The sequence below is a fragment of the Nannobrachium achirus genome (assembly GCF_963921795.1).
Source record: "Nannobrachium achirus genome assembly, chromosome: 4".
NCBI classification, from domain to species: domain Eukaryota; kingdom Metazoa; phylum Chordata; class Actinopteri; order Myctophiformes; family Myctophidae; genus Nannobrachium; species Nannobrachium achirus.
The window spans coordinates 54,422,189-54,445,542 of NC_137813.1; the positions used below are offsets into that span (position 1 = coordinate 54,422,189).

At 44.1% G+C, this 23,354-nt stretch overlaps 1 protein-coding gene across 1 annotated transcript; it reads left to right on the plus strand.

Annotated features, from left to right (window-relative positions):
* The first annotated feature begins 9,857 nt into the window (after positions 1–9,857).
* LOC308284170 (5-demethoxyubiquinone hydroxylase, mitochondrial-like) lies at positions 9,858–22,629 on the plus strand. The gene is made up of 6 exons (XM_080724720.1): positions 9,858–10,049; positions 10,888–11,060; positions 13,023–13,137; positions 13,722–13,861; positions 17,650–17,718; positions 21,985–22,629. The coding sequence occupies exons 1-6, from the start codon at positions 9,956–9,958 to the stop codon at positions 22,060–22,062; spliced, it is 669 nt and encodes a 222-aa protein (XP_080580846.1). The 5' UTR covers positions 9,858–9,955; the 3' UTR covers positions 22,063–22,629.
* Positions 22,630–23,354: the final 725 nt, after the last annotated feature.

Genomic DNA, 23,354 nt, shown 5'->3' on the forward strand with positions numbered 1-23,354 from the left:
GGACATGCGACACCCATTGCTGGAGCATGGAATGGTCGGTGGACCAACCAGTTCACCTTCATAAGGAATCTGCTACGCTTGTTGAAAGGGTTGTCACAATTATTACATAATCGTCTAATCGCGATTATTTGACATAATCGCGATTATTTTTCATAATCGTCATAATCGTTTCAGGCCAAAGGTGGTACTGCAGCTGAAAATGCTCTGAGAGCCATTCAAAAATGAGAGAGGCTCTCTATTCAGGAGTGGTAATTTAGCCTCAAACCTTTTGAAAAACGTTTTTGGGACATAAACAATATGACATAAATACTTTTTAAATGCGGTGTATCACCTTTAATGTAAAAAATAGTGGAAATAGCAGATCTACAAGCTCACAACGGCTATTTCCACCATCAATGTTCTTTTTTAAGTATAAAGTTGTCAAATATGTCAGTAATTTAATTGTATATTTAGGTTATGTGTCATATCTACCATGTGCAACTTCAAAGCCTAAAAGCCAAACATAAATGTCATTGTCAACGACAAAGACACAATTAAATCGTTAATCGCAATTATTTGAGTGACAAATAATCGTCATGTAAAATTTCATAATTGTGACAGCCCTACTTGTTGAACAACTTTTTTGAACGTGTAGGTATGTACATTTAATTTGTATGGCACTTCTCACAGGGAGAAAGTGCTTTACATACAACAGAAATAAAGACACAGCCATTTTCATATATTTAAAATAAAAGTCAAAAATAGTGTAAATAGCAGATCTACAAGCTCACAACGCGTCGCGATGCGACGCGTTGTGAGCTTGTCGCATCGCGATGCGATGTGACACATAACCTATACAATTATTAAAGACACAGCCTCAAAATTATTAAAAACAACAACAAAATCTAATACATTACATACCTTTTTGTTTTAGGGAGCAGTTAGGGGTTAAATATCTTGCTCAGGGCCACTTCGAACCTTAGGCTTCCTATGAACTATTTTGAGATGGTGGCCATATTGGATTTGGCCACAATGATGACTCTGAGTCTCTGGGCACCCTTCCTAGAGCATGCCCTGGGTTACATCTGGGATACATTTGGTGCTGGCCCTGGACAATAATAAGTTGACAATCTGTAGCGTTTCATTTTTTTTTCTTTTTCCATAAAATATTTGGAATTAGAAATGTTACAAATGTATATTACCCTAAAGATTGGTATTCTGAACATTTTGAGCACCTTAGAAAATGTGTCGGCATAACGACTAAATTGGGGAGAAAAAGGGGTAAAACTGAATTGGCTACAGAAAAGGGGGGGAGCACTGAGCAGTAAAAATGCAGCCTTACTGTACATTTACAGTACAGGACGTTGACATATTCTCCAGTTAGTGTTTGTCAAGCTAACAACTGTAGACAGCATCCTAAACGAACAATCCTAAAGACGACACATTGGATTGTGGCTGGAGTTAAACAATGCTGTTTCTAAGCCAGTCCTGCAGAGCTTCAGTAACTCCACCTAATTTGCACCTTTCATATCGTTGCTGCGTTGGGCAGAACTCCATATTTCAACTTTTTGCCCTACTTCAGTTCACGTACATGTGTCACACAAAAGCAGGGAAAAAAAGCTGATAGGTTTCCACCCGACAGCAAGGATATCTTGTCACTTTGGTATGTTTTTCTTTTCCCTTCTGCTGAAAACGCAAGGGGCTCTCGTTCAAATATTTGAATTTAGAATATTTAAATTTCTCTGCGACCAGATAAAAACGTCACACGTGAACAGAAGCTCAGTGCCTGGAAACAGAGCTGGGGTTTCCCCGGATACTCTAAGTATCCCATTGAAAACAATTCAAAACATACGTTGCGCTTAGGGGATAAAGGTGGACACAGCCCCTTATTCTTCCTTTCAACTCATTCAGTTTTTCCACCATTATTTTGTCTGACACCTACCATCAATTCCCGTCAGTGTTGCCATGTCCGCTTATTAAGCGACTTCGGGCTTGTTATTTCGTTAAAATTGCTTGTAAATATTGGTAGTTGCGGGTTGCGTTTTTTCCCCACGATTGTTTGGAAAACAGATCAAAAAGCTCACAAGGCTGAATGTTAATTCATGTGTTAGTCACTTCCTTTGGCCTTGTTTTCATAGGCCTGATTGCTTATTTCTCTCGTAACAAAGCTGCTTCCCACTCTCTCTCTATACTTTTGTCCCGGTCGGCAATCATTTTAGACAACACTTATCCAGAGCAACGTACGATTATCGAGTGCCGTAAGGCGTCAAGCGGCTTATTCAAGGACACTCTTGACAGGACACACGGCTGCAGAGTGGACATCGAAGTTGGGACAATTCCATTTTTGCGGGCCAGACAGTCTAATCACTACTAGGACAAGCAGCAACTCTCAGACATTTGTCTCTTATTCTCCTGTGTATCTCTCTTATTGTATAACTGTTCTCTTCTAGGCTTGTGTAGGAGTGAGTCTTCATACTTCTTGGACCTCTTCTACGTGGGTCTGCCCAGGCAAAGCTATTTCTGACTGGTTCTGCAAACCCTGCAGGAAGCTGCCTCACCCACCGTGGTATTCCCCACCAAAAGACACACGCACGTGCGTACGCGCACACACAAACACACACAAACACACACACATCAATACACATACGCGTGCCTGCACATCTGCGAACATGCGTGCACACATGAATGCAGCAATGTCATACACACACTCATGAACCTCGCGTTTATATCGTCCACGCATCCCGGCATCCAATCCCGCTGATGGGGAGACAGAGGCCGGCCACTGAGGTCGAGTCGTGGTGAGCCGAAGTTTGGGTCGCCTTCCCTTTGGCTTCCCCTTCACCAGCCACAGGCAGTCTGGCCTAAAGTTATGCTCTCGTTTCTGCCTCTTGCATTCTCAGACATGGGAGCACATACTTGGGGGAGATGGCAGGCTGCTTTTGTGCTGAAGACAAAGCACTATGGGTTGAAGAGGTTAAGCATCAGGAATGAGCTAACATGTTTGCTCTGTCGTAGGGGTAGGTTACATGCGAACTGCTGAATACTGGTTTGCAGGAAGCCCTGCATGTTTTATTTATTCAGTTACGGTTGTGTACCAATAGAAAAGGTATATCAGGAGGCACACAGAAATTGTTCCACTGATCTTTTTCAACCCAGATTCGGCCCAAACTTGGTGTTATATTTGTTCTACTGCTAGGGCACCAAAATATGGAATGCCCTACCAATAGCCATTAAAAGGTGTGACTCCTTAGTCCTTACCCTCCTTCAAAACCACCAAAAAAAGCACCTGTCAGATTTAACATCCCCCCACAATTGTTCTCTGTACATATGCATTTAGTTTTAAACTAGTGTCAATGATATCTTGATGCAGTGAATAGCCTACATATCATGGAAACAAGCCCTTTGTTGTATAATCCTACCACTGTACTATTATCAAACTGTTAATACAGTATTCAATCAATCAATAAACATTTGTAATTGTAAGGAATCCGGGCCTGCTGTTTAGCTGATGTTTTTGACCAATGCAGAGCAACACCATGCAACAGCGAGGTGGCAGGACACACACGCATCATTTTGTTTGAGACAGCATATACTGTACAACAGGAGAGAAAAACATCCAAGGTGTGATTGCTTTTTATAGAATTCAGGTTACAAAAGTCGTATACAAACTGATAATTAACGCATTTTGAAGCCGTGAGGGTGTTGATGTATGATAGTATAACTATATAACTGACAGCCAGGAAAGAGTCCACAGAGATGGCCATGGCCCTGTGGTGAGCCAACCTACACAAGATTTATTTGCTGTTGTCAGCTTAAACAGATACTGTGCAAAAGCAGATGTTTTTGCCTCAAAGTAGGATGGATCACACAGACAGCATGTTGAAAACAAAAGGTGGAAAACAAGGTCAATGAAGGATTATGTCGTCATGTTTTTAAAAATGTGAACAATTTATGGAACATGTCGTGGGGAAGTGTCTGTACCGGTATGTATGCAAATGCATAATAGTAGACCGCTGTTTGTTACCAAACAGGACCTTGGCGGAAAGGTGGTGCTAGAGAAAATGCCATGGGGTCACTCACCACAACCAGGAGGCGCATCCGGGAAGCATAAAGGAGCACAGCAGATTTGGAAGAAAATGGACCTGAAATGGGCATAGCCATCTTTGAACTCTGCTGCCAAATGGATCAAAGAAAGAAAGAAAGAACAGGGAAAGCACACTGTGAGAACTCATCTGAAGTTCAGATACTAAGCCAATAAATTACGATTCTGCAAATCTGCGATATCATCATTATGGTCTTGTCTGTGTTAATTCTACATTAAAGATAATAATAATGACCTTTTCACATATTAAAATGCAGCTAAAAGTGCTGCACAATACAGCAGAAATTCTAGTAAACAGAACAGATGAAAAACAACACAGCAAAATATGTGAATTGTGAATCTTTAGATGTAATCCTTCAAAGCTTGCCCAGCTATGCTGGCTATCCTGCATTATGCAGCTGCACCACACCATCACTTACACTGTAGCAAGAAGACAAGATTGTCACATAGTAACAATCAACATTGAGATTGTCTCCATACCAGTGGCGGTGGTGAGACCAAGGACTTCACATTGTGGTGCAGCCGCACCACCTCCACACGCTGCCCCTCCTCACCTAAAACCATAGACCACCATCCAGAGAAACACTGGCCCATGTCTAGCCACTCCCTACACCCAGTCCAAACCAATGATGACCATAAGGGTGGTTGCACACTGCACTGCGTGTTTTCGTTGCGTTTTGGAAATCCGAAATCCAAAAGCCAGGAAAAGAGAGAGGAAAGGGAGAGAGAGCAAGGGACTCAGTGCAACAGCTGCGAAAATCGGAAAAAAATCAACCCTGGTCCCGGCAGTGTGCAAACGTGATTGACATAACGTGAGGTTGATTTTTTTATTCACGCACTCTGAAATTCACTCAGATATTCGGCCCGAAAAACGCACCTTAACAGTGCCTTACTTTGTGTTTTGCTCTCCTTGTGTGTTACATTAAGTGTCATTTTAATTTCAAACAATTCTTTCGATTTTTTTCCTACACTAAACTGCAATGTCCTGAGTGTTAATTTAAGTCAGACTGTACACATGAAACCAAATGGACCCATAACACATTCAAGATTCAAGAGGTTTATTGCCACAAGGATGTACAAGTACATGCACTGTGAAAAACGTAGGTTGGGGGTGCTACTTAATACACAAAAAGAATAAAAACAATGCATAAATAGCAACACTAAACTTCTAAAATAAGGTTTAAAACCACAGAAGATGTTCATTGTTTTTTTCTTTTTTTTCTTTTTCTTTCATTTAGCAGACTTTTAGCCTGCTGAGGAAACCGTTCTTCAGTCTGCTTGTGCCAGCTTTGAGACTCTGATACATTTTGTATACATGTGAAAACTTGGGACATTCTGCTTAATGAGTACTTTCTACTTTTGATACTTAAAGTACATTTTGATACAAAATGTACAAACGTATTGGTATCATTGCAGGATTCAGGGATTAAAGCCAAAATAAATCCCAAAACTGAATATTTTCAGACCATGTCCCAATATGTGGTTTTAGAAACATGGTGCGCTCACACCAATATTTGGGGTGTTTCCCTGAAGTTCTGAACTGCCTTCACTGAATGTGTGTGTGTGTGTGTGGGGGTGTGCCAATCCATCACGTGACTAGCGTTTTGACAACTTTGTCACACACGCCGACGCTGACGGCCATTGCTACACCTCCCCCTTACTTTATTGCAGATCTGCACTGATCTCAGAAATAGCCCAATAGACTGAAATAGTACCTTTTGAGCGGTGCTCCAGGAACGAGCTAAGCTCCAACATCTGGCTTTGTCAGATGCCTAGATATGGCCTACATCTGGTCTAGATATGGCCTACATTTGGTCTAGATATGGCCTACATCTGGTCTAGATATGGCCTACATCTGGCCTAGATATGGCCTACATCTGGCCTAGATATGGCCTACATCTGGCCTAGATATGGCCTACATCTGGCCTAGATATGGCCTACATCTGGCCTAGATATGGCCTACATCTGGTCTAGATATGGCCTACATCTTGGCACAAACGTCTCAAAGTGTGTTGTATGCCCAGGACGCACTGTGATTGGCCAGCGGGACACTTAATGAAATTAACTCATACATAGCATGGCTCACTTCACACCAGGTGTGATTTTTCCACCACTGCCTCCAGTACGTACCTGTTGACCTTGGTTTATGGGTTGTGCAGGATGCTGGATCACTCTCACTAGCATGTTCTTCTTGCACTCGGGTTGCAGACCAGTAGAGATGTTGCAAGGTGCTTACCTTAAAAAAGACAACGATAGAAATTAAAGACACAAAACGCTATGTCAGCTTTTGATTGATTGATTGAAGAATTTATTAGAAGTTTGCAATAGAAAAAAGTACAGTTTCATGACAGTACAAATCACTGGTACAAGGTCAACTAAAAGGAGATCCTAGAAAGCCGAGGCTTATTTCCACAGGAACCACACTTTAAGTATCTCATATAACATTGAAAGACAGACGGATAGAACATAGTACTTTATCTAGGATAATATCAGTTTCAAAAGCATAACATCAAATACAAAGGCAGAAAAAAAGGGGGGGGAGCATGGGGGCTTAGTCTATTTACAAGTCACGGGTAGCAGCTGTCTGAAGGTGACTTTTCATACCAATTTTGAAGGAGGCTAGGGATTTGCTCTCCTTTAGGGCTTGTGGAAGGGCGTTCCACATGTTGATGGTGTAGCAGGAGAACGAGTTAGAGCCTTGTTTAGTGTTAAATCTACGTTGATGATGATTAGTGGAGCTGCCTCTGGTGTTGTGATCGTGAACATCCTTGACCTTTAAGAAGTAGTTTGTCAGGTACATGGGAATCTTGGAGGTGTAGTGTATCTTGTACACCAGGCCCAGTGCAAGATGCTGTACTCTGTCAGCTACTTTGAGCCATCCCACGCTTTCGTGGTGATGATCGGTAAGGTGGGTCTGAGGAGGGAGACCAAGCACAACCCTAATTAGTTTGTTTTGGGCTGTTTGGAGCTTTAACTTTAAGGCAGCTGGGGCGTCGCGATACCAGACAAGGACTCCGTAATCAATGAGGGGCCCAATAAGAGCACCTCCTAGTGTCTTTCGGGATTTAATATTGATCAGCAGGGCAACCCTTTGCAAGAAGCGAATTCGTTGGTTGACTTTATTGATTACCTTGGTGGTCATTTTTTCACTGGATAGGTTAGCCTCCAGGATGCAACCTAGGTAGCAGATGTAGTTTTTTCTTTCTATCACAGTGTCACCTACTTTAATTGTGAAGTTCTCAACTAGGCTAAGTTTCTGACTAGATCCAAAGAGGATACATTCAGTTTTGCCTAGGTGAATTGAGAGTCTGTTGTCATTGAGCCAGGTGCAGATCTTGTTAAGTTCACAGTTAAGGGCCTTTTCAACCTGCGATATGTCTCTGCCTGAGACTAGGAGAGCCGAGTCATCCGCGAACAGAAACAGATTGCAGTCACAAGCAGATGACATGTCGTTTACGTATATTAAGAACAACAGTGGTCCTAGTATACTCCCTTGAGGTACTCCACAGTTTACTGGGAGGGGGGGGGGACAGGGTTCCGTTGACTTCCACCATCTGTTCCCTCCCCACCAAGTAAGAGTGCATCCATCTCACTGCTGTGCTATCAAGACCAATAGCTTTGAGTTTTTCAATCAGAATAGAATGATCGACGGTGTCAAATGCCTTCTGGAGGTCTAGCATGACCATGCCACAATATTTGCAATCGTGAATTTCACGTTTGATGTAATCATTCAAATAGATGAGGCATGTATCTGTGGAATGGGACTCTCTGAAGCCAGACTGGAACTCGTAGATCAGTTTATTCTCTTCAAGATATTTAGCCACCTGTTCATAGACAATTTTTCCATTACCTTAGATATGGAACTAAGGATTGAGATTGGCCTGTAGTTGCCAGGGTCAAGTTTACTGCCTTTTTTGTGCAGGGGGGTTACCTTAGCTAATTTGCAATAGTATTCGTCTGTCTACTGCTACTAGACTGATACTCACAACCCAGCCAGGACATCAGCTGTCAACCCTGCATGTGACCATTCCTTTATCCTGTCTTCAGCCTGTGATACATTAGTAACACATTTTTCCATCAGTCTCAATTATTTTATACAGTATATATATCACCCACGCCACGACCCATGACATCCATTTGTGTTACAAAAACAAACTTCTGTCTGTTTGTCTATTTGTCTATTACTCTGCTATTTTAACTGCCTCGTTCCTTTATTATTATTATTATTTTATCATATATCTACTCATATTTAGTTAGGCCTATATCAATATTTATTTTGCTTTGTTTTCTTCTATTTTTGCTTCCCTTTTGAAAATTGCAAATGATGTGAGCTAGTTAAGATTTCTCTCTCTCTCTCTCTCTCTCTCTCTCTCTCTCTCTCTCTCTCTCTCTCTCTCTCTCTCTAATAATAATAATAATAATCTCAAAAATTTAAAAATGTACAGGTATAGCAAGTAGGCTACCTATTAGGCTACATGGGCGGAGGAGAAATCAACAAAAGGACAACTTTATTAGTGGGAAAAAATAAAACAAGAGATGGGTTTTGAGGGGAGAGCAGTTTTGACGGTTTGGAGGATGAGATGTGGCACCATCGGTCCGAGACCTTCAGCTCTCACTGGATCGGTTCGCAGCTGAGTGTACAGCGGCCGGAATGAGGATCAGCATCTCAAAATCTGAGGCCATGGTTCTCAGCAGGAAACCGATGGATTGTGCAGTCCAAGTAGGGAATGAGGCTTTACTCCATGAAGGAGTTTAAGTATCTCGGGGTCTTGTTCACGAATGAGAGAAAGGGGAAGATGGAGAAGGAGATCAGCCGGAGAATCGGAGCAGCAGGAGCGGTTTTGCAGTCTAAATCGCACTGTGGTGAAGAAAAAAGAGTTGAGCCGGAAGGCAAAGCTCTCTGTCTACCGAGCAATCTTCGTTCCTACTCTCACCTATGGTTATGAAGTGTGGGTCATGACCGAAAGTATAAGGTCGCGGGTGCAAGCGGCCGAAATGGGTTTCCTCAGACGGGTGGCTGGTATCTCCCTTATAGGGTGAGAAGTTCAGTCACCCGAGAGAGACTTGGAGTAGAACCGCTGCTCCTACACTTGGAAAGGAGTCAGCTTAGGTGGTTCGGGCATCTAGTACGGATGCCCCCCGAGCACCTTCCTAGGAAGGTCCTCGATGCGCGTCCCACTGGGAGGAGACCCTGTGGCAGGCCAAAGACCAGATGGAAGGGATTATATCTCCAAACTGGCTTGGGCACGCCTCGGTATACTCCCTGAGGGAGTGGAGGAAGTTGCTCGGGATAAGGAAATCTGGAGGTCTCAGTTGGAACTGTTACCCCCGCGACCCGATTCCGGATAAGCGGTTGAAGATGGATGGAAGGGCTATTCTCTGTCTGTCTGTCTCTCTCTCTCTCTCACACACAGACACACGCACGCGCGCGCGCGCACGCACGCACGCACGCACGCACGCACACACACACACACACACACACACACACACACACACACACACACACACCTACCTGTAAACTATATGACAATAAAGTCACATCACAGATGTTTAAAAGGATAGAGGATTTGAAACACACCTGCTGTATCGTATGGGTGGACTGATACTCTATGGTGGACTGGTGGAGGTCTGCTGAAGTTGCCCAGCCAGTAGACATCTGGCCAGCATTCCAGAGACACAGATCTCAACAGGGAAACAGATTTCCACACAACACCGGTAGGCGGGTCCAACGTTACGTCACTGTCAAGCGCCAGTGTTTTGGTCGCTCCATCCATGCTGCTCATCCCTGAAAGTCATTCTGATCTGATCTGAAATATATTGGAACCATTTCTCCAAGTGTCGTTTTTCTAATCGGACACACGTATCATTGATAACATGCACGGGGCTTTAAGAGCTCGTGTCCTGCTCACACACCATGCGGTCTCAACTGTCTGCCCGTCAAGTCTGCGACAAGGCTGTTCTAACAAGGGTAGGATACAGGTTTCATAACACTAGACTAAAGGCACACTTGGGTCTACTCTCTTGTCTAAACCACATTTTAAAAGGATATTTGTCTTTTAAACATATGTTAGGGGTAATGTTAACGTCTATCTGGCTTTTGTGAGTTGCTTGATTCAGTATTGATAGACATTTGAACATAATTTTACCAGACACGCCCCTTCCCATACAAACCCATTTTAACTTAAAACTCCATTTTAACCAAAAGATTTATTGAAAACACCCGTGTTTATTTAATTTGACTGTCATTTAATGTTTCTTTTCTTTTCTTTTGCAAACTTCTAATAAAGTCAACCAGCCCTAGTTACTGATATCATATTGTCTTTCTAATGCCCCCGCCCCCCCCCCCCCCCACACACACACACACACACACACACACACACACACACACACACAAAGATTAAAAAGGAATTGAAGGGTTTATTAGCAGTTTGCAATAGAAACAAGTACAGTTTCATGACAGCACAAATCACTGGTACAAGGTCAATTAAAGCTTCACGGCTTATTTGCACAGGAACCACTTTATGTATCTCTCATATAACATTAAAAGACATGCATAAAGGCCCATTCCCACTGGGCCAGATAACAGATATCTGGAGATATTTCTCCAGATATCTGTTATCTGGCCCAGTGGGAATGGGCCTTTAGAAGGATGATATCACATATCAGTCACAATTAAGGGCAAGGCGCAGAACCGAGGACGGGTGTTTTTCAATTAATCTAACAATACACAATAAAATAATCCTGCTGTAATACATTGACATAACAGTACAGAAGCTATAGAGATGTTTTTCCTCCTGTGGCATCAGGGCTCCAGTGCTGGCGGGCCTACAGCGTGTTGCCTGCGGACCTGGACAGCGAGGAGAAGGCTGTGCTCCACAGCATGCTGAGGGTGGACCACGCAGGAGAGTACGGCGCCTCTCGGATCTACGCCGGCCAGATGGCTGTACTGGGCCGCACCTCCACGGGACACATCATACAGGTAGGAAAGTGTGTGTGTGTGTGTGTGTGTGTGTGTCGGGCAGATTTGAATGCCCATAATATGGGCATAAAGACACCATATATTTTATGGTGTTCCATGTTGGAGTGCCTGTTGGGCAGATCTTTATGCCCATACAGTGGGGGAAATAAGTATTTGATACACTGCCAATTCAGCAGGTTTGCCCACTTTCAAAAAATGGAGAGGTCTGCAATTTTTATCTTAGGCATGCTTCAACTATGGGAGACACAATCCAAAAAGGAATTACAGGAAATCATATTGCATGAAATAATTATTTGATCACCCATCAATCAGCAAGAATTCTGGTTCTCACAGGACTGTAAAATTGTCTTTAAGAAGCCGTCCTATTCTACTCTCATTACCTGTATTAATTGCATCCTATTGACCCACGTTTGAAGTTGGTACCTGACCTGTATAAAAAAAAAACCTGTTCACACACTCAATCAATCAGACTCCAACTATTCCACTAGGGCAAGACCAAAGAGCTGTCTAAGGACCCAGGGACAAAATTGTACAATAGGCAAGCGACTTAGTGAGAAGACAACAACTGTTGGTAAATTATTCAAGCATGGAAGAAGCTCAAGATGTCTATCAAGCACACACTGTCTGGGGCTCCATGCAAGATCTCACCTTTTACATGGAGTCCCAGGCAGAGGGAGCTTGATAGACATCTTGAGCTTCTTCCATGCTCGAATAATTGTGGCAACAGTTGTTGCCTTCTCACGAAGCTGCGTGCCTACTATTGTCCTGTTGCCCATCCCAGCCTTGTTCAGGTCTACAGTTTTGTCCCTGGGTCCATAGACAGCTCATACAGTACATAAGGTGCGTGATTAAAGAGAAGGCAATGGAACGTAGCAGCAGATATACAGTAGTAACATGTACATAAGGTGCATAATGCATATTTTGAATAGAAATATAGTTACAGAGAAATGGAGATATATGAATTGTTATTAGTTAATTGAATACTTTCTTAGTCAGAAATGTAAACAATACAAGTTACAGTCAGACATTAAGGCTAAAAAGATAGCACAAAAAAGTCCTGGGTACTTGTTTCCATTGTGGTCCTATGTATTCAATTCATCAACATCACACACTGACACTACTGACAGCATGTCATCAACAAATACAAAAACACTATGATAGAGAAAGGGAAAAATGATAGAAGGAAAAAACGCCAGCAGTGACTGATGACTGATGTACTGATTATAGTCAATTTCATGTGCATCTTCTATACCAGTCACATAATTATTCTGCCATGACACCATATGGTTTGCACTTTAAAATGAGTTTGACTTCCAAGTATTGTTTTGCTTGGTTTTCTAACTGCAGTGTGCTTTTCCTGTATTGTATTGTTTATTCCATACATGGAATGTGTCAGTTTACTGTTGGTCTGGTTGTGAAGCACAGCTGTTAGGGGCCCACTGCTACATTATAATCCATGTTGAGTCATTGCAACGGATTGCAAAATAATAATCCTGAGAGGCCCAAAAGACATTTTTGCCAAACTGTTACACCCCTGTCTAGGACCCTAAAAACCTTCTAATCTGAAGGACTCAACCGGTGTTACACAAGAGAGGAACACACAGAACTAGGGCTGTCACGATTGCAAACTTAAGTCGACGATGAATTGTCACACAAATAATTGCGACTAACAATTTCATTATCTATTAACATATTATGAATACACATTTAATTTCTGTTTGCCTTTTAGGCTTCGTAAATCAAAAATTGCACAAGGCATGCATGAAAAGTAACTTATATATACAAATAAATGACAGACTAGTAGACATAGCTGATCTACAAGCTTACAGCGCAGTGGAAAATTACATAATCAAATAATCACAAAATGATTGCGATTATCTCAAATAATTGCTATTTGGCGATAATGTAATAAATTGTGACTGGCCTACACAGAACATGATGAAAGTATTTTTTCTCCTGCAGGAGATGTGGGACCAGGAAAAGAGCCACCTGGAGAAGTTTAACGAGGTTCTGGGAGAGCACCGTGTGAGACCCACCGCCCTGCTGCCTCTGTGGAACATCGCTGGCTTCGCTTTAGGTGACCATGAGCACGTCTCATTTCTTTACAATCTGTGTGCCCCGTGATGGCGCGCTTGACGTCATCAGGTAATACTGTATGTACACTTACACATTTTGCAAAGACACAGACTGTGTATGATAGAATTACAATCATACACACCATTTGTATCATTTACAACCGGAAATATTTAACCAAACTACTCGTCGTATGCCGGTTATTTTTGTCGTTTTTCTTACCTTTTAATGTGCTCGCAGATTGAGCAGATAAACGGCAGTGTAATGTTGGATTAAATGCAATAAGAAAATAAATCTGTCATATCTCGTCATTGGTAGTAAATGAGTTAATTACAAATGGATAAATGATCGCTGAGGATTTTACTACGTATACTAATGATTACAGTCAGTGCTTACTGTTTGAGTAGTGCCTAACCAAGGCTTTGCTTCTTCGTGTGTGTGTGTGTGTGTGTGTGTGTGTGTGTGTGTGTGTGTGTGTGTGTGTGTGTGTGTGTGTGTGTGTGTGTGTGTGTGTGTGTGTGTGTGTGTGTGTGTGTGTGTGTGTGTGTGTGTGTGTGTGTGTGTGTGTGTGTGCATACGTGCGTGCAGGCGCATCCTCGGCCCTGCTGGGTAAAGAAGGAGCCATGGCGTGCACCGTGGCTGTGGAAGAAAGCGTGTCCGAGCACTACAACAGCCAGATCAGACGGCTGATGGAAAACGACCCAGAGAGATACACCAAACTACTGCATGTCAGTAACGTGAGAGATACACCAAACTACTGCATGTCAGTAACGTGAGAGATACACCAAACTACTGCATGTCAGTAACGTGAGAGATACACCAAACTACTGCATGTCATCAGTACCCCAAGAGACACTGTATGTCAGTACCCCAGAAAAGACACTAAACTACTGTAACTTAGTACTTGGAGAGATACACTGAACTACTGCCCGTAAACACTTGTGCTGTAGTTCACAGTGCATATCGTCACTGTCTGGCCAAAACCTCCTAACTCCATTGAATCAGCGTGTTAGCTGGTTACCCTGGTAACCAATAGCCAGCACTCTACCCCCGGGCGGGAGTGAGGGAAAAGACTCAGTTTCCCATGATGCTTTGTGAAATGATGTAGTCAAGATATTCTATTGTCCATTCACTTGTATTCATCATGGCTGCAGATAAATGGATATATCTCGGATTCTTTTCCCATATTGTGCGTTTGTTCAAAACGGCCTGTTTTCTACCATAACCATAACTTCATCATCGCGGTTGTATTCTTTCTTCTACATGTGAAAGAAAAGACGTTCGTCAGTGTACATAATGGACACATGCTGTGTACATGGAGCCCTTTGAAAGTCAGGTAAAAACAATAGGTAAAAGCCTTGGCAGTAATTTACATTAGTTATGACAAAACTATAGCAGTCTAAGGGTCGTTTCACACTCTAATAAGGAACCTAACTAATTTTGGTTCGGGAGGGCTCCCTGACCCGAAATTATTTAGGTTCGGGGGGAGTTCATCCATACTTTCTTAACGGCTAGTGCCGAAGTCGCTTGTAAATATTGGAGGTCCGTGGCATGACAACGTTTGTGGCCGATGAATGAGCATTGCAGGGCGGATACATAATTTGACTTGACTGGAGGTCCAGTGAGTAGCAGCTCCAGTAGGCAGCAGCACCAGCGGGGTCTCTTCTCTCTCTCTCACTCACACTCACAAACGCTCGATCGAGCTCTGTCAAAAACATTTAATTTACAAGCTCACATTATAGACGTGCCGCCTCCCTTGCTGCATGCATGTCATCATACAGTCACAACTCGTCGTGGAAAACCTATCAACACGGAACACTATAGCAATTAGCAAAGTTGTGTTTAAACTTTAAGCACTTCTTTTGTCTTTAAAACGGTCGGCGACGCGTTGGCGATACACGCAGCAAAGCTGTGTGTGTGTGTGTGTGTGTGTGTGTGTGTGTGTGTGTGTGTGTGTGTGTGTGTGTGTGTGTGTGTGTGTGTGTGTGTGTGTGTGTGTGTGTGTGTGTGTGTGTGTGTGTGTGTGTGTGTGTGTGTGTGTGTGTGTCTCCCAGCGAGAACCTGACAATGTATCCGCTCTGCGACGATCAATACACGGCCAGACAAGCATTGGAAGTCGGCGTGCCTCCCTCCCAAACGACCGCTGTTTCATTGGCTTCACAGCCGAGCATATGAACTTGGAGCCGGGATGAATGAATGAGAAGACACCGCTGAGTACCAAAATTAAGTCGGGAGGTCACAACATTTCTCCAGCACCGTGGAGCCGAATTTAGTCGGTTGACGCCCCCCCGAACCGGGGAATGCGAACCATATTTGGGTTCGCCTGGTGCCGAACCGAAATTAGTTAGGCTCCTTATAACGGTATGAATCGACCCAAAGTGTTAAAAGACTGAGCTACTGAGCATTTCCAGGTCTTCTTGGTTTACAGATATGACCACGGGTAACTAAATTTCATGCAGAGAAGGAATACACAAACACACGTTTTACACCCTCTCAGCACCTTGATGCCAGTCACACTCGCCACACTGGGTCAAAATCCAGCACCAAGGTGCCAACTCAGCTATTCATATCACACAGTTCCATGCTTATCAATGGTGCAATAGGGAATTCAAAACTGCCAGGCAGGTGACATTTACCATGTGACTGAAAATTGTAGAAGGACCTGTCCAAGGACCAAGAACCCCTTAGCTGAAAGAGATATAAATACAATTGTGTTGCAGATTTCTTCTTCATAGATTTCATGGATGGCTTCATAGACATGTTTGACAGCACTATCATGTTGGATTTGTGTTAATGTGTATTTTCAGACATTTAATGGGCATTACTTAAAAAGTAAACTTGACCTTTCACTCTACTTGGTCTGCTCTAGAGGACCCCCTTATGGGTCCAGGACCCCCTTTTGATATCCATCCACGACTAGACTATTGGGCTGATACTTGATATTACATGACCGTTCAGTTTTAATTGCCATGCAACTATATACCTATAGAGTAGCTACATGCCTATACAGTATGTACATATTGCTCCACTTTACTGTTGAATCTCCGTACATATATAACTACTATATATTATACATGTTACGCACATTGATCACATGCTCTTTTTTTTTATTTTTATCCCACAGTTTTGTAACCCATTTTGTTTCACTCAGTGCCAATTGCCTAAGCTATGTAATCCTGGGCTCTGCTCTCCCTCTGCCGTGCCTGGGGAGACAACGGACTGACCTCATGCTTCCTTCAATGCACGAGTAGTCCAAGTTGTTTCTTTTCACCTGACAGGGTGGATTTCCCCAGTATGGACGGAGCGCATGGAAGGAGGAACACGTTATTCCAACCAGTTCCTTTCCCCTCCATCAGGTGCCCCGGCTGGCCAGGGGGAGGCGTTATTGAGACCAGGATTACTGCATGTTTTTGTGAGGGTATCTACCCTAGGATCACATACTCTTAACTGCAACCTGGGTTCATTCCTAGCTGGGCATCAGGGTTGCATGTCATCCCTTTATTATAATCATTTACTGCCACCTACTGTACCTTTTTTAAACTGCACTAGGACTAGTAGTTTGGACTGACAGTGAAGTTGGATGGATGGATGGATTTTTGGGTCCCCAGATAACAGTGTAGTGACAATTTGTGAACACCTTTTCCAAAAAGAAAAAGGCAAAATTCGGAGCTTGTAGATCTGCTATTTTTTACTACTTTTATCTGTGGAACCAAAAATGTAATTCCTCAACTTCTACATTCCAAGTGTGAAAGGGTTGAGAACATCTGTGGTAAAGGAACATTCAAAATGTAATATATATTAACACTTGGGATGCCATTATTTTGGTAATTATTTGGCTACAGAGTGCCACCATTCACTTGCGCTTTATTTTGAAGACCCCCGGAAGCAAGTTTCTAAATTCTAGGAGAGCTAAGGCAAGGAGCGCTCGTTTTCACCAGCGTCGGCAGGTTAGCTACTCAGTGTCTGTTTTACTGAGGTTAAGGTTAAGGTTAGGGTTAGAGTTAGGGTTAGGGTTAGAGTTAGGGTTAGGGTTAGGGTTAGAGTTGGAGTTAGGGTTAGGAATGGTTAAGGATAGGTTCAGGTTTTGGTGCACCTCCGCGGTCCAAGTGACTACAATGTAGCGCTCCCTATCTCCGGTTCAGCCAATCACAAGCTTCAAAAATGAGTCCGGGGCGTGGTTTTGCCTTAGCTCTCCTAGAATTTAGAAACTCGCGCCCCGGAAGCCACTATCGTGTCCATGTTGTGGAAATTCACAGTCTTGTAATGGCGACCAGTATGTTTATTTTCACACGGAAATGAAAATCCTAACCACGGCCTACTGTCAAGGCCCAGTGTCTCCATAAAAAAAAAAAAAAGGTTCTCTGCAATCGAAGCGTTTTTGGAAGTATATTCCGAGGTATAATAACAATCCTTGTTGTTTTAGTAGGGCAGCATTTAAGCAGAGAGCAGCTTCTCTTGGATATAATCCTTTCCCCGATACAATTGTACTTCTGAGTTGAATGTTTTTCTTTTTCAGCTGATCAAGGAGTTCCGGGATGATGAATTGGCACATCATGACACTGGACTGGACCACGATGCTGAATCAGTAAGTTCAAACATTCACCATTCATCAAGTTATATACCGTGCACTCTACAGGCATGGTTGTTTTATGGTTGAGTTAAGCTTGCAATTACAAAAACATTCAGGTTAGGATTAGAATGACATTCAGAATTGTCAACTTTGTTGTCACATCACTGGTTTACATGTGTAAAGATATTGTAGTTTTTGCGGCCATCGTTTTGTTGTTTTCCAGAAAGGGAGAAGAAGAAAAACAAGTGGGAGAGCAGGGAGGAAAAAAATCTAACTTTATTGCAGTGCGGTGTGTTGTGAGCTTTAGGGTTTGTGTTTGTTGTTCCTTGAAAGAACTTTGATTATTAACAAACTCTTAGCTGTGGATTAGAGGTCTTCGGACCTGCCCGAGATCCGAAATTACCCGCGATCCGAACCGAACCGAGCCGGGTAACGGGGCCGTTTTCTAGCTTTTACCGCGGGGCGGGCCGGGGCCGGGGCCGTCTGCCCCGGTTCCCCGGGTATCTCCTGTTACCCGAGTGGAGCCGAGACAGGCCGAGATTGAAGTGAAAGTGAACGCAACAACTGCACCAAATAGATAACGCCACACGATGGCACTAAAGATGCAGCATGTAATATGTTGCATTGGTTGTGAGAACTGAGAAGTAGAACTCACTCAGTCACAACAACACTGACTGTATCAGTTGGATTGTTATTATTATCAAAGATATTAACGTAACGTTTTGGTTAACGGTTTACAATGGAGTTGTCATTGCGTGTTGTCATGCTCTGCAGAGCAAAATGGACACTCAAAGCAGAAAGATATAATGAACAACACATGCGACAGAAAACGATAGCATTAGCATTGGCTATAGCCAAAGAAGAAGGAATAAAAACATGGATTTATTTGTATTTACAAACTGTCCGCATTGACTTACTGGTCTGGGAAAAGATCATCTTTTGGCGAGAGGCACAGCGCCGCTGACAGCAACAGCAGCACCGTGGCGACGTTAGGTAAGAAATATGTCTGATACAACTCTTAATATAATAACGTTGGCATTCTTTCATTTCGGGGCGACAGGTTCGGGTCTCGGATCTCTCGTTCTGCTCGGGTATCGGATCCAATTTTTCTAATAACAGGCGGGGCCGTTCGGATCGGATCCATCACGTCTCGGGGCTGATCGGGTAACGGTTCTCAAATTCCAAATGATAGACGGGGCCATATGGGTCCGGGTCCGTTTCCCCCGGGTCCTTTTGGGTTCGGGTAGTTCAAATTGGACCCGTGAAGACCTCTACTGTGGATGCAGTGACAGCAAGTTATAGAACACAAGAGGTGCATATGACAATAATGACATGCTACACAACAAAATGTGTTGGCCAGGGAAATGAGCCAAACACAATATGTACAAAAGTTCACACTGGACAGTCCCACCCCCTGGCCCATCATGGACAGCTCCACCCACCTCACCTGCTCCCACTTCACCACACCTGCACCCACTCGGCCCTAATCAGCTGCCTACATAAACTGCCTTTGCCCTCAAGTTCAGTAGCAGCAGCAGCAGACATGAGAGCTGGAGGTTGGAGAGTTTTCCTTGGATCTCAGACTAAACTCAAATCTGGGGTTATGCGTTAAATGAAAATAAAACCATAACACAAAATGGAATCCAACTCTTCAACTGGCATTCTTGCCGATGCCCCCATGGCGATTTTAACCCAACTTTAAACCAGCCCCCTGAAACCTCAAACCCTATAAAGCATGGTCCTTCGAGCCCGGATGAGCAAATTGCCATGGCCAAACCAAAAACAGATCAGGAGTGGTCAGACTGGCTGCAGGAGAGCAATCAAGTACTCCTGCTGATAAGGAAACACAAGACCTCGCTTCCTCCTGCAGCCAGTCCACCTCCTCGTCAGCCTCCTAATCTCCGCCTCCTGCAGCCCGGCACCCTCCTAGTCTCCGCCTCCTGCAGCCCGGCACCCTCCTAGTCTCCGCCTCCTGCAGCCCGGCACCCTCCTAGTCTCCGCCTCCTGCAGCCGAGGCTCCCTCCTAGTCTCCGCCTCCTGCAGCCGAGGCTCCCTCCTAGTCTCCGCCTCCTGCAGCCGAGGCACCCTCCTAGTCTCCGCCTCCTGCAGCCGAGGCTCCCTCCTAGTCTCCGCCTCCTGCAGCCGAGGCTCCCTCCTAGTCTCCGCCTCCTGCAGCCGAGGCACCCTCCTAGTCTCCGCCTCCTGCAGCCGAGGCTCCCTCCTAGTCTCCGCCTCCTGCAGCCCGGCACCCTCCTAGTCTCCGCCTCCTGCAGCTGAGGCACCCTCCTAGTCTCCGCCTCCTGCAGCCGAGGCTCCCTCCTAGTCTCCGCCTCCTGCAGCCCGGCACCCTTCTAGTCTCCGCCTCCTGCAGCCCGGCACCCTCCTAGTCTCCGCCTCCTGCAGCCCGGCACCCTCCTAGTCTCCGCCTCCTGCAGCCGAGGCTCCCTCCTAGTCTCCGCCTCCTGCAGCCCGGCACCCTCCTAGTCTCCGCCTCCTGCAGCCCGGCTCCCTTCTAGTCTCCTACTCCGCCTCCTGCAGCCCGGCCACCTCCTGTCTCCTCGTCTCCGGCACCCCAGGCTCCACCTTCAACCTCAGTCTCCGCCTCCAACAGCCAGTTCACCTGAGCCTTCCCCTGCACCTGGGCCCCCACAGTTTCGGCCGCCACCTGAGCCCCCCCCCAGTACCCATCTGTTCCTCATGGGGCGGCCCTATCCCAGTGTGACTTTTTTTTGGTTAAAATCTTGCAGATTTGGGGCGGCTGTACAAAAGTTCACACTGGACAGTCCCACCCCCTGGCCCATCATGGACAGCTCCACCCACCTCACCTGCTCCCACTTCACCACACCTGCACCCACTCGGCCCTAATCAGCTGCCTACATAAACTGCCTTTGCCCTCAAGTTCAGTAGCAGCAGCAGCAGACATGAGAGCTGGAGGTTGGAGAGTTTTCCTTGGATCTCAGACTAAACTCAAATCTGGGGTTATGCGTTAAATGAAAATAAAACCATAACACAAAATGGAATCCAACTCTTCAACTGGCATTCTTGCCGATGCCCCCATGGCGATTTTAACCCAACTTTAAACCAGCCCCCTGAAACCTCAAACCCTATAAAACACAATATACTGTAGTGTTTATACAGTATTGGCCCACGTTGGCTCTTGTAAAATGTTTGACAATCGCTGATGGCCTGGCCAGTGACTGATTTGGTGTGTCTCTGGGTCTCGCTTCCAGTCAACCCGGTTCTCCATACATTTGGCCAGCTCGTTGGTACTCTGCGTTCCTGCATCTTTCTTGAGTGCATCGTTAATGTCAAAGTTAAAATGTTTAGGTTACTTGAACTCACGCTCACTGCTATCCAGTAGTTGTCAGGTAATGATAGTGTATGTTGTAGGTTTTGGTTCAGGACTTGCTAGTATCTAGTAGTTGACAGGTAAAGCGAGTGTATGACTGTTGTACGGTATGTTTTGGTTCAGGGCCTGCTTGTGGTGAAACATGATTGATAAAAATGTCAACCACCTACTAGTCTTGTTATTGCATTGTTGTTCACGTCATCAGTCATCTCATCTTGCTCGTGCACCTACACTATAGTGCACGAGCAGCAGTCTACTCTAGACTGGAGAAGCGAGATCATTGCGACCCAAGGTCGCAGTTTACCATGCGAAATGTCACAGCTTGTCTGTGTGTGTGTACACATCTTTACAGTCTATGGGTTGGTTCCCTTGACACATCACTGTGACATCACAGGTGATATGCCCATATATGAAGATCCCTGATGTCATCGATATATATATCACTGGCCAGATGGCCAAGACACGGCCCATATCTGTGTGGCTGGTTCAGATAGGGATATCCATGTATGGGCATAAAATATAATGTATGTTGTGATGTCATGGGAACCACTCTAACAGAATCCCTTTTATGCCCACATATGGAGATCCCTGATGTCATCAATATTAAGCCCATATCTAACAGGACTTTATATGGGAATGCCCATATATGGAGGAAGACAGCCCATATCTGTGCGGCTGGTTCAGACAGGGATCTCCATGTATGGGCATAAATTGGATGTACTATATACAGTACATGGATCTCCATATACTGTATGGGTAACTGGTCCGAGATACATCACTGGCCAGATGGCCAAGAATTTCCAACTCACCCTTTAGGGCGAGGTCGCATGTCGCCCTGAGGCGTCTTACTAGTAGTATGTACAGTACACAGTACAGTACAGTAAAGGTAAAACAAAACAAAAGTGGTCATCACTGTTTTGTTTCCTCTGCAGGTTCCTGGCTACTGGCTCCTGAAGGCTGTCATACAGGCAGGATGCAAAGCTGCCATTTATGCCTCTGAACGTGTCTAGAGACTCATCATCACTCTTTGGATTAAAAGACCATTGACTCTGAACTTTTGACCGAGGCAATGAACTTATAACATGTGGATTTCAAACTGCTTCACTGTAGTTGTTTAAGGTTACAAAAGGAGCAGGAGCTCAATGATAAAATGTTACGTTCAAATACTTTTAAGCTTGAAGAGGATGCTGGGCCTGTTATGTGAAGAAACATAAGAACAATCCCCCAGAGTTTGAACAAAGGATTATGAAGTCAGCTACCCTTTCTTTACGAAAATAGAATGAACACTGACATTTACCTTCCTGATTTGAAAATGGCACGTCGTGGTGTGACATGTTGTGATCTTGTAAATGAGCTTTAATGGTTTAGTGAAGATTGTGATTGTTCACACACATAATACAATACCCACAGAGGTTTTGACATGAATCAACACACTGGCGTGCAGCTCATGTCCACAGTATCCAACCTCCTGATCATAGTTGCCAATCTAAATAAAGGCCAAGAGGGTGTAAGCAAAATTTCCTTAGAACTCGAGGTTCCGGTGTGTACTGGTATTCTAAACGTTAATAACGTGACAAACCAATGTGATGTGATGTTAAATAAACTTGCAGACTATTGCACACTGATGTCTTGATGTGATTAATAGTTAACAATATTTAATGGTGTTAAATACCATTACCCCAGACGGTAATATACTAATTCAGATCTTTACTCTTGGAGGCACTGGCCAGCTGCCTCCATGTCCCTCTTTGCCATTTACCAAGGCTCTGTAAAGAAGGAAAGGACAGGTACATCACTTTCTTTTCAGGCAATTCCTGCGGGCAGATTCGTCGTACTGGGAGGCAAACTGGAGCTGAAGGTTTGATGGTATGCATAGAAGTCAATGAGAGAGGAGGAAAAGCATATGATTATGTGTCTGATTTTGCAGTAACTGGGCTGTAATCGCAAGACTGTTATTAGTGCCAGCATGTCAACCATTTCTTGCGATGACAGACCATACTGTGAGGAACTTATTCTGTGCCCTTTAGATACATCAAGAAAATGATATAGCCTATTGAGCACATCGAGAACCAGCAGATGACAAATTATTAGGGCTGTCACGATTATGACATCTTACATTGTCACACAAATAATTGTGATTAACGATTTAATCGTGTTTTAATAGTTGAACATTGGAACATAATGAATACAAAATTACATTTCTGTTTGCTTTTTAGGCTGTAAAGTTGTTGCCTGACTGCAAGCGCCAGACATCTCACACTACTTTTCACTTCGGGAGAGAGTCTGAGATTACGGACGGAGA

Coding starts and splice junctions, on each gene's coding strand:
- LOC308284170 (XM_080724720.1), top strand. CDS start 9,956: ATGCACGGGGCTTTAAGAGCTCGTGTCCTGCTCACACACCATGCGGTC. Junction 11,061..13,022: donor CCACGGGACACATCATACAG/GTAGGAAAGTGT, acceptor TTTCTCCTGCAG/GAGATGTGGGACCAGGAAAA. Junction 13,138..13,721: donor CATCGCTGGCTTCGCTTTAG/GTGACCATGAGC, acceptor ACGTGCGTGCAG/GCGCATCCTCGGCCCTGCTG.